The sequence below is a fragment of the Pan paniscus genome, chromosome 11 (genome assembly GCF_029289425.2).
Source record: "Pan paniscus chromosome 11, NHGRI_mPanPan1-v2.0_pri, whole genome shotgun sequence".
NCBI lineage: Eukaryota > Metazoa > Chordata > Mammalia > Primates > Hominidae > Pan > Pan paniscus.
The window spans coordinates 96615191-96629032 of record NC_073260.2 but is presented as its reverse complement, the minus strand read 5'-3'; the positions used below and the strand labels follow the sequence as shown (position 1 = coordinate 96629032).

The following is a 13842-nucleotide window of genomic DNA, read 5'->3' as shown; positions in this document are numbered from 1 at the left end:
AGCCCATGGCTAAAGGAATAGACTAGATGTAGTGAATTGCCTCTGTGCTATGGTACTAGCATACTTGATCTCTTGTGCTTGGAAATAATATGAATAGTGATGCTGTAGTTAGAAAAGGGTTCACATAAATGTTACTTCTGCCTTAGATGGGCATCTGGTAAACAAATTTATCTCCCAATGTGACAATACAAAATTATTCACTATAGATATAACTTTCACAATCACATAAAAGATTTAGGTATTTCAATCAAAGAGGTATCCTCTCTAGCAGTCTGTTCGTTTTGTAGAGACTCTCTTTGGGTTTTCATTTCTGAGACCCTGACTCTGTGGTGATTCAGGTGAGTTCTTAGTTATCTTTATTAGCAGACAAACAGAATAGGGAGAATCCACATATTTTACACCTGCCTTATCTTTTTTTCTTATTTTTTAAATTTTCTTATTTTTTTCTCCAGATGGTTCTTAGTAATAGATATGTATATACGTGTCATTCTGCCATTAATATACATATACTACTTTGAGAGATTTATTGACATGTCCTGATTTGCCAATGACAGCGTTATAGAATAAAACAATACCTGCATAGCTATAATAAGCGATCTCCTTCCCAATCCTTTTTTTTTTTTGATAGAGGGTCATAATTTTTGCATTTAGTTATTTATAAGAGTTGATGAAAGGCACCAGTGTGACAAGCCCTAGAAGCCAGTGTTTTCAGATTTTCCACCAGTCAGTGGCAGAAATAGTAGGTAAATTTCCCCTCAGGTTTCTCACTTTTCTCCTTAACTTGGCTTTATTCCACATTAATCTTCATGTCCTGTGTTTTAGGTCTGATAATGAAGTAATTAAGAAAAGAATAGAGGGTTGTACAATAAGCTTATCTGCCTTGAAGGGAGTAGGTAGAAACTCCTAATTTTTATTTCGACTGTATCAAACAACACAAAAACATTAACAGCCATCTAGCAAGGGCAGTATGCTCATGACTGAGAAAAATGAAAGGAAGAATAAACCAAACAGAAATAGAAACACAGAACTATGATGAACTTCTAAATTTATGAAGTAATACATGACCAGAAAGTCTTTAAGGTGCACAGCTAGAAGCCAGGCCACTGAGTTAAAAGTATGTTTAGCTTCGACTTCATTATATTATCTTCTTCCCATTGTTTAAGTACAAGTCCTGAAGTATTGGGATCATCTTATCCCTGATTGGTGAGTTTACTGGACAAGCTAACTCCTAATATTAATTGGCGAGATGTCTACCCAACACATTCAAAACTATGCTTATGGGAAACGGCCCTTTGTTTTAGTCTTACTGATTTACTAGCATAAAATAAAAGCCCACTGTTAGAGATGTGACTCTGACCAGAGTAGCTCTGGCATTAACAGAACATTTTCTAGAAATTCTCTCTCTAGGGGCAAGCTTTTCATTTTGCAATTAAATAGCAGCAGGCCGGGTGCAGTGACTCACGTCTGTAATCCCAGCACTTTGGGAAGCCGACGTGGGCGGATCACGAGGTCAGGAGATCGAGACCATCCTGGCCAACATGGTGAAACCCTGTCTCTACTAAAAAAATACAAAAATTAGCCGGGCGTGGTGGTGGGTGCCTGTAATCCCAGCTACTGGGGAGGCTGAGGCAGGAGAATCTCTTGAACCCGGGACGGGGAGGTTGCATTGAGCCGAGATCGTGCCACTGTACTCCAGCCTGTCAACAGAGTGAGACTCCATCTCAATGGAAAAAAAAAAAAAAAAAAAAAAAAAAGAAAGAAAAGAATAGCAAAGGGACCTTTTCTGATTTCTTGCTAACAGTCTCAGTATTTGTGTGTTTATTGCTTCCTGGAGATGAATCCCAGACTTCCTTGCTCTCTAACAATGTGACTTTCAGGTACCATGACTGTCAGCTTTCTGCTTCCTTCTCTACCTCCTCCTCCTTCACTGGAAGCCATCTAATGAGCCACAGGGAGTAAAGATGATACCCTAGATGATGACACCTGCCTGAACACATCTCTCCAAAGCCTATTCCCTCAAGTACAAAAGGTAAAGAGAGGGCACCTTCACTCTCAGCCCAAGAGGAGTTTAAAAATTTTCAATTCATTTCCTCTTTAACACTAGACAATTTTCTCTTTCCCTTTTTTCAATTTGCTTGAAGACTAAAGTTGTTTCTCTTATTTTTTTTGTGCCTTCCTACTTGACACAATGTTTTGAATCATTTGGCTGAGTGAAGGCTAACTCAGAAAGAAAAACTAGATGGTGGTGTTGTATGTACGGCTTGCTGAACCCTTCAGTTCTTGCTCAAATAGATCTTATGCCTTAAGTTATGCCCATTACTTGCTTATGTAATTAAGTCACATGAATTTGGGATACTTTTGCAAGTGATACAGGATTTAACTCCACAAAAGTAGAATATCTTTAGAGTGTGGTTGATATTACATAAATTTGGATGCCCAGCAGGTTGAACTATGACCCCTTTGTAACTTTATGTAACTGGATAGCCTGTCTTTTGATTCCTCTGTGAGTTGTCTCCACTCACCTTAGCATTTGAATGAGATTCCACTGGACCTGCTTCATCTCTGACAGTATTGGGGATTACTAATTAATACAGTGATACCTCACGTTCCCTGTGAGACTCATATAACCTACTTCTCTCAATAATATTTTTATATGACTCCGATTGTCTCATATTGCATTTCTTATTAATACTTCAGTGAATTTAACTGAGATGTCAGATGCTTAAGCCCTTTCATCTGAAAAGAAGACATGTTTTCTTAACTTATTTTACATGTTAATAAATTTGTTTTTACACGTTAAAAAAAACATGCCCACAACAATTAACCAATAGCTAAAGAGATGCAAACCTAAATCAAGATACTTTTGTCATTAGCATTAATTTTTTGAAAACAAAAACTTTCAGGCATTTTTTACGAAAAGTTTTGTTAGGTTCTTGGTTATTAACTTTCAATCATGGGATATTCTCAAAATAGGATTTTGATAAAAGACATTAAAGGAAAACACAGATACACATTCTGTCTCTTTTTCTCCTGCTCAGGCTTATCAACTTTTAAAATGGTTATAATTTAAACACAAAAAAATCTAACCACCCTTCCCCACATATTTATATATGTATATATAAACAATAGAAATTAATTATGATTTGGGGTATTCTATACCATATGGAAAAAACCTGAAAACAACTGTCTTGTGCATGAAGCAACTCAGGTTTTTATGATATACCTGATTTTATAACTGGGGAGAAAAACAGCATGTTTTCTTCCAAACAGCCTCTATGCAAAGTTTGTTCATGCCAATTCCAATCTCTTGTTATCACACAAGAGATATGTATATACATCAGTTTGCTGCTGGACATACATTGTAAAGAATGAAAAAATTTTTTTGCAAGTCTGAATTAATCTCCTGTTTATTATTTACCTTATATTGTTGATTTTACTCAATATATTACAGTGTAAAGATATTAAAGCAATTTAGAATAGGAGGTGTGCAACAAAATAAAGTTAACATGGCAACCAAATTTCTGCTTTTTTTTGGTCCTTTTAGAACAGGCATAAAGTCTTTGGCTGACCCATCTTCAGTATGGACAGTTATCTTTTGAACTTTATTGGAATATAGTTAAGCAATTTAGTAAAACATAAATTTGCATTTTTGTTGTCTTCTAATGACTATTTTGCATATTAAAGGTAAAGTCTTCTTTAAAATGTGAAGTACTCTCTTGATTATGCCAGCTCTTTTCTCATTCTGCTAAGGCTATAAATAAAGCTTTCTATTTAAGGCTGGTATTATATCAACCCACCTGCTTCTGGAAGGGAGAGGAAAAAAAATCAGAATCACTCAACCTGCAGATTGCTGTCAGCTTGTGATTATGTGAATGGTAAGTCTTAACTTTTAAAGTGTTATGTGAGATAGCTGGAGGGTTTTTTTTTTTTTTTAAAGCAATTTCCAGTTTAACAATTACCCAAGAATCTCAGTTACCAATGAAAGAAGACTTATCCCTGGAGAGAGCGTTCATTGATGAGGATGGCAGCAGCTGAGATGTGACAGTGGTAAGTAGGCAGAGAGTGAAGGATCATTTCAATTGCTGCATCAGGAAAGGAGGCAAGAATGTGGGGGAATACCAAAGCTTTTCTCCTTCTGTGGGCTGTCTCAGGGGACTTTAGTTCCTGCTCTTTTTCTCCTTCCTATTCAGGATGTTCTCCAGGGAGAAGGGGGTCAGGGAGGGAGAAGAGGTATTAAAGACCTTGGTCAACTTGAGAAAGGGCAGTCTGGGGCACATGCAAGCTTGTCCTGATCAAACTCCCAAATTTGGAAAGAGTAACATCAGCCCCAGTCCTATTTTAGAAAAATAAACCTTTTACAAACATCTTAATTATGTATTTTGTTGTTGTTGGACACATTTCATCCTAGACCATTTGTTAAAAATCTCACATAAGATAAGGAAGTTCTAGTCCCTACCATTTTTTGAGAAGACATGCAGTTACACATACTGTTCTCCAAACAGGCAAACCAACTTCAGGGTCAAAAACCTGTCATTAATTGTTGATTTAAAACCTTGTTTACTTGGCTAAACCTTGCAAGCCTAGACATATGGCCCCTGGACCCAGTGTTTATTAGGTTAATTGAGCTAAAGAGCACAGCAATCAGCTATCATTTTATCCTGTACACCTATGTTGTAAAGCTGTCCTTTCCCACCTGGAATGTAAATGAGAAGGCTCTTTTGGGAATGGCTTTTGAAGGTGAAAAGGGGAGCATCACTGAGAGATTCATGTCAAGTGTTTGCCAAAGTACCAGAAAACACCCTCTGTTGCCTAACTAAAATAGAAAATTCAAAAATCAAACAAATCAAATAATATTTCATTCCTCAAAGCTTTCTATACCCAAAGGCAGAATAATTCCCAAACTCCTCAATCAGAAAAACATCAAGGGTTCTAGCTGAAAGGAATTAAAAGGTGCTCCCAAAGCCAGTGGTGGAAAATCAATGGAAATAACCAGGCACATGATGTATGAGTCTAACAAACAGGGAATGTTAATTATATTAATAGAGATAATAAGTCTTTACCTAAGTGCTGAGTAGAATGAATGCCTTTAGTCCCAAAGGTTTTGTTATTAGATTCAGATGCCACAGAATCCATTTGGGATAGCTCATGTGAGATATAGGTGACTGGGTCATAGAAAAAAGGTATGAAAAGGACTTCAGTGAAAGTCAAGAAAGAACATGATCTCTGATTCTTCTTCAGGTAGGAGATAACTACAAAAATTGGCAAGAAAGAAAACAGGATTAACATGGGTCAAATGTCTGCCTCCAACCTTCTTTAAAGTCTTGATATATCTTTATGTTTGGTCTTAGACTTCTAAGCTGAAAATTATGTAACTTTTTTTCTTTCCTAGAAACCCTCAAGACATATTCAGTGTTGAATGGCTTCTGAGTACATCCCCTGAAGTTAAAACAAATGTCTTGACACAGAGATGAAGAGAGACCCTGGAAATACAAGTTAATTTACATGGGACTTTACTCAATTTTATTTCTCCAAGATCACATTCTCTCTTTTGTTCTTCTGATATAAAAATACATGTGTTTGTACCAGAGTAAAGTGACAAAAGTCAGGCCTCAATGCAAATGACATTTAAATAATCTTTTTTTAAAGAGTCAGAAGACTGCAACTTCTGGACTCTTGTAAGAACTGAGGAGCACAGAATATTTGACAGAATAATGAAAAAAGAATCCATCCTAAATACTGTAGGGCAACTTCTGAATGTGTTTTTCCTACTAGGGAGTTGTCAGTAACAAGCAAAATTTCTGAGAAAGTTGAGCAAAACCAGAGTGGAATGAAAACCAACTGGAGTGAAATGCTGAGTCAAACAACAGTATTTCTTTCTGGGATACTTTGAAACAAAGCCTCTGGGAAGAAAATGACTCAGAGATGTCATATTTAAGTGAGTAGTTGGCCCCTGTGCTGGTATGAGCTGTTATGCTCTACCATGGTCTAGTTGATATAACAAAGAGGTAATCAGAAGCCATGAGGGAAAATTCATGAATCCTTTTGTGAAACTGAGTACTAAAGCACCAGCGTTTCACTCAATGGATACCAGAGCTTTGCACGCACAAAAAGAACCCAAAATCTGCTCAGATAGTGAGAGTGTAGAAAATTAAATGTCTATTCAATTACCTATTAATCCATTGCTATGATGGATGCTTCAGGCAAAAAGTAGCCAATTCCCCTGAAAATATCTGGTCAATATACTTTTATGATCTAAGCACTGACACAGTCAATATTTTTTTGGTAGTCGATCGGAGGCCAATTTAAACAGTAATTTTACTCTTATTGGAAACATTAGGTTTAGGAATACGTCAGAAGAGTACTACTCCAGTCTGAAGTAGACCAACCGGGGTTCTATGGAGCTCTAGTTTTTGAAAATGTTAACAGTTATAGCACGAAAAGAAGTGCTTTCTGCTCATATAAATTAGTGAAACCTGAAGATAGACAATATTAAACAGGATTCCTGTTTACAGGACTTTTCAGAGGATTTATTACGCTCATATAGATTTTGAATCTCTAAAGGTGGTTACAGAATGCATTTCCCTGATAGATTGGTCAACAGGACTTTTTTGGAAGAATGCTTAGAAATATCTTAAATAACTATTATTCCATAGATCAGAGTATGGGACCGCTGAGAAAATCCATTCTCTTTTCTTCCAATAAAATGAATAATAACAAAATCTTTTAACTAAATCTTTTTCATGGATGGGTACATTTTCATCCAATTTCATTTCACTCAGCTGTTTTTGGCCAACTTTTATTTTGACAAAAGAGCAGTGAAAATCACAAAGCCCTCTTATTAATTGCTCAATATTTCTCTTTTATGACAATTAGTTGAATACTACACTTCACACAATGCTGCAAAATAGTTTCTATTAACTTTTGGAAGTTTTTTTGAAATCTCTAACAGTTCATTCTTAAATTTGAAAGACCCCATTCCATTTGCACACAAGTTGGATTTGTGATAGAGTTTGCAGCAGAGCTTGATTTGCATTGTTTGATATAAGGTATTTGGCACAAATGGAAAATAAAATTCTAAAAGATCTATGATAATCATCAGAAAAGTCAAATGAAAAATGGCTTGAACAGGCAATTCTTCAATCTTTCATCATATATTCCACCCTTTATTAGGGGAGAAATGGGTTTAACTCTGTTGCTATCTGGTGAAATAATTTCTGGGCTTATCCTACTTTCATTGGGGTCAATTTAATTTTATTAAAGTTCTTCAAAATTTCAAATTTTCAAATTTCAAACTAAAAAAGCCAGCCTTTTGAATGTCAACCCGCCAATCCAATATGTCAAGAAGCAAACCCCAGAGACTTTCTACTCCAGCTTACATGTTATTAAAAACATGACCTATTTTCAGATCCCTCTTGAAATAGGAGAAGTATAGATATTTCCTATCAGTTCTATGCTGATTAAATATTTGACATTGCATGAACACAGTCCACATTCAATGCTTTCTCAGATCACATAACCATATGCTTTGAAAGTCATTCACTGAACATTTAGCCAAATGAAACTATGCCTGCTCTGAACCAGATGACTGGTGGTCATGGCATGACATCAGTTTTTAAAAACTGGGATGTTTAACTTTGAGTAACAGTCATTAATACAAACTGAATTGGATAAGTATTCTCGGGTCAGAGAGAGGAAAAAAAATCAGCACAACTCGACATATTTATAGGGCTATAACCTTGCTTTTTCCTCAGTGGAGAAAAAAAACACTAAATGTTTTTTAATCCACCTTGTTTTTTCTCAGTTCTTAGAAAACAAGACAAATTCCTCTGTATTATACAATATAATTTTCAAATAAAAAACCAAAATCTAATTGGTAAGGAAGCAGGAAGAAACCCTGAAGTTGTCTATTCAAGGTAATATTGTGTGTACAGTATTCAAGTAGAGAACATCAGAGTGGCAGTAGCTAGATGTTCCCTTGACTAGCAGCAATCTAGCACACAGGCAGCTATCATGTTTTAAACAAATCGTTGTTTGCATTAACATCATGTTATGTATGTATCACCCTGGTTTGTGTTGGCATCTGAGAAGAACTCTTTCTTATTCAGAGAGCTTTTGAACATCTGAATTCTTGATCTTAGCTACTGGTGAATATTATCCTGTGGTTATTTGTAACCATTACCTCTTCTTCCATTTTCTATTAACCCGCTAATAGTGACTGTGGAAAGTAAAATCAAGGAGTGATTAAATGAATCATTTTCATTATTAACACCTACCTTGCATTTTACAGGTACATCTAGTGGTGTACCACCTTCTGGAGAAACCAAGGGCTTTGTTTACAGTAAACTGGTCCAGTGTGATATTATTACAAGTATAAAAAATATTCCATTCTGTATCAAAACTAGGCACATGCCTTTATTTATAGTAACAGAAGTTAACAGAGTTGAGAGCAGTTTTGCCTTGGGTCCTGTTTCTTGGCATCCTACATCAGACAAACACATCTCTCAAAATTTCTCCGCCCATAACTCCAGGGATCTAGTCTCAGGGTCATCTGTAGGTAACGGAAGGTGAAATCACACTTGGATGTATAGTGGTGAGTAACTAAAAGCACAACCTCTCATTCATATTGCTTTAAAACATGTACAGCATATATGTTTCAAAAAAGGAAGAAAAGAATATATTGATCTCTTTGTGGTACTGAACCAACAGTATGATATGATGCAAGGCTTTAACAAATGATAATCAGATACAAATTTTTCTGTAGAGTATGTTTTAGACAAATGTGTCTTTTTAATATGTAAATCCTACACTGTAGGTTGTTCTTTTTTATTTTTTCTTTTGTTTTTTGCAGTGGTAGAAAATGCTGAATAATTGTCCGTGAGTGTGAGCCAAAGATTCAGGTTCATTACTGAGATCCCCAGAACGCCAATATTTGCAACGCAAACACTTAGTATCCCACTGTGTGAAGGGCTCTGACACATGCCTGCCTGCCTGCCTTTCGATGGAGAGTCTCCATTGGAAGTCCTCCTGCTTCCATAGACCCTGCTTTTGATACAGGGGCAGCTGCACATGGCTGCCTCTTAATCTAGTAATTTACTGTGCCATACTGTCTTACTGATTACCCACATTGACAAAGAGACAGTAATGTGAGGGGCGGGCCTTCAAATCATTTTCATGTTGAACCTCCTGGGTCCAGCTACCTCCCCTTCCACAACAGCACCATTGTTTTTTCTGGGCACATACTCAAGGTCAATGCTGTTTTTGTGCTTGCCTTTCCCTCGGCTCCACACAAAAAGGAGAAGAAAACAAAATAAAACCACTCCCAGGAATGTGAAGCAGCCCATAGCTGTAGACACCAGTATTGTTTTAAGGTCCAGGGAAAAAGTATTGGCATTGGTGCCATTGGAAATGGTGTCATTGGAGTCGGTCATGTACATAGGGGTCCTGTTCGCATAAAGAAAACGATCTGAAGCGAATCCTTTCACAGTTAAGGAGGCTGTGAAGGTATCATTCCCAGCAGCATTGCTAGCGATGCAAACATACATCCCGCTGTCTTGATCCTGGGCAAAGCGGATTTCCAAGGTGCCATCACCCAACACGGTGGCTCTTCCATTGGACTTGGTGGTGATGAAACGCCTTCGGGGTGTCACCCAGGAAATCACAGGCTGCGGGTCTCCATCCGCACTGCATTCTAGCTGGACTGTCTGCCCTTCATCTACTAGCAGATGCTGCAACTTCTTTTCACGGATTTTGGGTTTTTTGCAGGTAAAGTAAAAAGAAAGGGCAGTGCTATGGAAATCCTTGAAAGACCTCTCACGGATGGTGTCTGGGCCAGCACACATAGGTTGCTGGCCACCAAACTGCAGGGTGGGCTGTCGCTGCAAGATCCAGAGAAGGCGGCAGTCACAGGCCAGAGGGTTGTTGTTAATGCTCAAGACCTCCAGAGCCCTAGGGGAGGAGAAGACATTCTCTTCCAAAGTTTCCAGCAGGTTCTGAGACACATTGAGCACGCGTAGGAAGCGCAGCCCTTGGAAGGAGTGAGGCTCAATGGTGCGAAGCTGGGCCCCCACTATATGAAGCTCCTGAAGGCGGATCAGGTCAGAGAACATGCCTGCTTCAATAGTGCTGATGGGATTGTAGGAGAGGTTAAGGTGAGTCAGGTATACCAGGTGTTTAAAGGCAAGGAAGGGTACAGTAGACAGATTGGTGTTGGTGATTGAAAGGGATGTGAGGTTGAGACCGTAGAGGCTATTGGCAGGCATCATATCCAGTAAAGGCCAATAGTCAATCTCTAGGTGTTTCAGGTGGAACAATCTTTTAAAGGCATACACAGGCATATTGTTGATATTGAGATGCTTCAGATGCAGGCTGATGAGGCTGCGGAGGTGGGAGAGGGCTTCTGTTGGTACTGCTGTTAAGTTGCATTTCTCCAGGGTGAGCTGCTCCAAGCTAAGAAGCCCACTGAATGCCCTGTGTGATATATAAACCAAATCATTGTCCCCCACTTCTAGAGACTTCAGGTTATGTAGATCTTGGAACATGTAGTCTAGTAAAATGACAATCTTATTCTCACTAATGTCAAGCTTAGTGAGATTGGACAGCCCCGTGAATACTCCCAAAGGGACCAACTTTAGACGATTGCCTTTTAGGCGGAGGGAACGCAGATTAAAGAGATTGTTGAATGCTCCTGGTTCCACATTGGCAATGATGTTGTCACTCAAGTCTATCTCTTCCAGCAGAGGATATGATATGAATTCTTCAGGGTTGACGCTTTTTAGCCTGTTTTTACTGAGGTCCAAGATTTTGGTTTCGATGGGAATGCCCTCTGGGATGGCGATCAATCGCCTTCTGTGACAGCTAACAGATTTGTTCTGGGCAGAGCACTCACAGCGAGCGGGGCAGCCAATGGTGGATCCCATGAAGATTAACACCACAGCCAGACCCAGGAATGGCTGCCAACATGATATGGCCGTGTGAAGCATGACTCCACTTCTTAGTCTACACCTTGGTCACGGGTCTGCATGGAAGGGACACAAGAAGGGAGGAAGAGAAGGTGAGTTAGGATATAAATAGGTGAAGGGGCATAAATAGGGCAGCAAGTGTAATGGAAAGGATACTGGATTTGGAATCAATCAGATTTGGGCATAAACCTGATGGACGACCCTCTTAGTAACATGTTCTTGGTCAAGTTATTTAATCTCTCTGCATTTTAGTTTTCCTGGCTGTGAAATGGGGATAATAGTGATAATAGTAATAGCTTCCCAGAGTTGTCATGACAATTTCAATGTTTGACAAGTATAAAGGTAATGTGTGACACAGACTGTGAGACAACACAGTATAAATTTCACACTCAAAGGCTCACTTTTAATTTAAATGAAAGAAACAGGTCAACAGCTAAGAAGAAAGCAGTTGAGTTTGAATCAGTGTCGGCATCACTAATGTTTAGGATATCATCCTCTATTCAAAACAAAGCTAACAGAAGTTTCATTCTATATCAGGCCTTTAGGTGCAACATACAAAACAAAGTTATATTCAGTGCAAGGTGTTGGAATGTTTTTCTTCATGTACACATTTTCTACTTTTAACCTTTGAATTTTAATGTACGCATCTTTCATCATTTAGCAAACTTTAATTTATGAAGGGATTTTCTTATTTGAGGCAGACAAAAGATCCTCAAAGTATCCCTGTATTGTTTTTGTTTCTCATAGGAATGAGGCAGAATCAAGGTACAAGATGGCTATAATAAAAATGCTCTTTTAAATGATTTTGAGATAAATATTGAGGAATGGGAAGATAAATAATTTTCAGAAAAAGTATCATTTAATGATAAATGAACTATCCCTCTTTCACATTCAGACAAACTCAGTGGACCCGTTAAAGTGAAATTAAATAGGTAGCAAATGAGAAGGGAAATGAGTATGTTTTAAATGTGGATAGTTTAGCAGATACTGAATCCAACTGAATAAATAAAAGGTGTATTACTGAGCTCTGCTTTTCAACTTGGGGTTCTCAGGGGTACACTTTATCCACGAACACCATATTTTAATTAAGGTTCAGTAGTTTGAAACAATACTTTTAGATAAAGAAGTATTTCATAAACTTCAACATTCATTCCTGAGCTGCAAAGGAAAAATTAGTAAAAAAATAATTATCCGATTACAGTATTTACATATATATCTATGTCTACAACCACAGTATGTCTATATGTAAACAAATTTATGAATAAAAAATAACAAGTAGGATCAAACTTAATGGTGAATCACTAAATCACTAGAAAATTTTCCTCCAAATGTAGAAACAAGGCAAAAACCCAGAAAGTGCTAGCAAATCAATTAGATAGGAAGAGGTATAATTTTTGGAAAATATGTGGCAAAACTATCATTATTCACAGATCAAATTAATGTCTATCATGAAAACCAATGGAAATCAACTAAAATGATTAGAACAGTAGAATAAGTGACTTAGAATACTACAAAATAAATGTAATTAAAAAAAATTTTCTTGTCTACACAAACCACTTAGAAAATACTATTGTAAAAATTATCTCAGTCATGGCATCTCAAAAACATCAAATCCTTAGTATAAACTTAACAAGAAATACATAGAACTAATATGACAACTATTAAACCCTATCAAGAATCAAAATAACTAAAAGAGAGATGTACTATGTAGAGAGATTAAATATTATAAAAATATTGATTTCTTTTTCCATAGAACACACATTACAAAGAATAATGTTTTAAGCTTGAAAAATTAATTCTAAAGTTCATTTGGAAGAAAACATATATGAAAATAATCAGAAACAGTAAAAAAAATTATGAAAACACCTGCCATACAATGCATTCACACATAAGATACAAAACTATAATAATAAATCAGCATGCTATTTACACAAAAATAAAGTCAAGAAAACAAAAAGGAATTATATCTAAATATATTTGAAAAATCAGTTTATGTTAAAGGCAGCATTTTAAATCAGTGAGAAAAATACAAATGATTGGCTTGATATTTTGTGGGAAAATTTGCATACTAACTTACTTCTTCCAATAAAGTAAATTCCAGATGAATTAAGGATTCAAATGTAAGAAGAAAACATGTACTAGAAGAAAATTCAATAATTTTATAATATTAGAGTTAAGTAGCATTTTCTGTGAATAAAGTTAGAAACCAGGAAGGAAGAGAATGATTGACTCTGTTGTACACATTTTAAAAACTTGGTATAACAAACAAATAACACACACATGTGATTGCTAAACTGGAGAATATACTTAAAAAATATGTAATAGATGAAAAGGTGAATGCCAATGGAAAATTAGGAAATGAGTATAATAAAATTAAAAATAGCCAATAAGTATATGAAAGGGTGATTAGCTATTAGTAAGCCAAAGAAATGCAAATTTAAAAATAGGGGGTATGTAGTTTTTGCCTGTCATATTGATAAAGTTTGATAATCACTTTTAGCCAGAATTAACAAGGGTAGAAGAAAATGAACATCCACATACTGATATAAGGAATAAAAACTGGACATTAATTGATATACTAGATTTAAATATATCTAAGTTCAATATGTTAATTCTTTTGACTCTTTTTTTCCTATTTCTAGAAATGTATCATTAGAAAATAAGTGAACTAATATACATATGTTTGTTACAGGTTTGTCTATAATAGAGCAAAATGGAAATATGTAACAATAGGAATTTAGTTATATAAGTTATAAAGCAGCCATACAGTAAAATACCATCTAGCCAATACACTGTAACCCTTGACTGCTAATATGGTTTGGCTGTGTCCCCACCCAAGTCTCATCTGGAATTATAATTCCCATAATCCCCACATGTTGTGGGA

At 36.5% G+C, this 13842-nt stretch overlaps 1 protein-coding gene across 4 annotated transcripts in view; it reads right to left on the bottom strand.

Annotated features, from left to right (window-relative positions):
- Positions 1-890: 890 nt before the first annotated feature.
- The window catches only part of LINGO2 (leucine rich repeat and Ig domain containing 2), a 1246058-nt gene continuing 1233106 nt past the window's right edge, over positions 891-13842 (bottom strand). For all 4 annotated transcript variants that reach the window (XM_024930183.3, XM_024930184.3, XM_024930182.4 and 1 more), the window contains one exon: positions 891-11014. In XM_024930183.3, the coding sequence (XP_024785951.1) occupies positions 9159-10979 (1821 nt within the window). In that variant the 5' untranslated portion in view covers positions 10980-11014 and the 3' untranslated portion in view covers positions 891-9158. The remainder of the gene's footprint in view (positions 11015-13842) is intronic.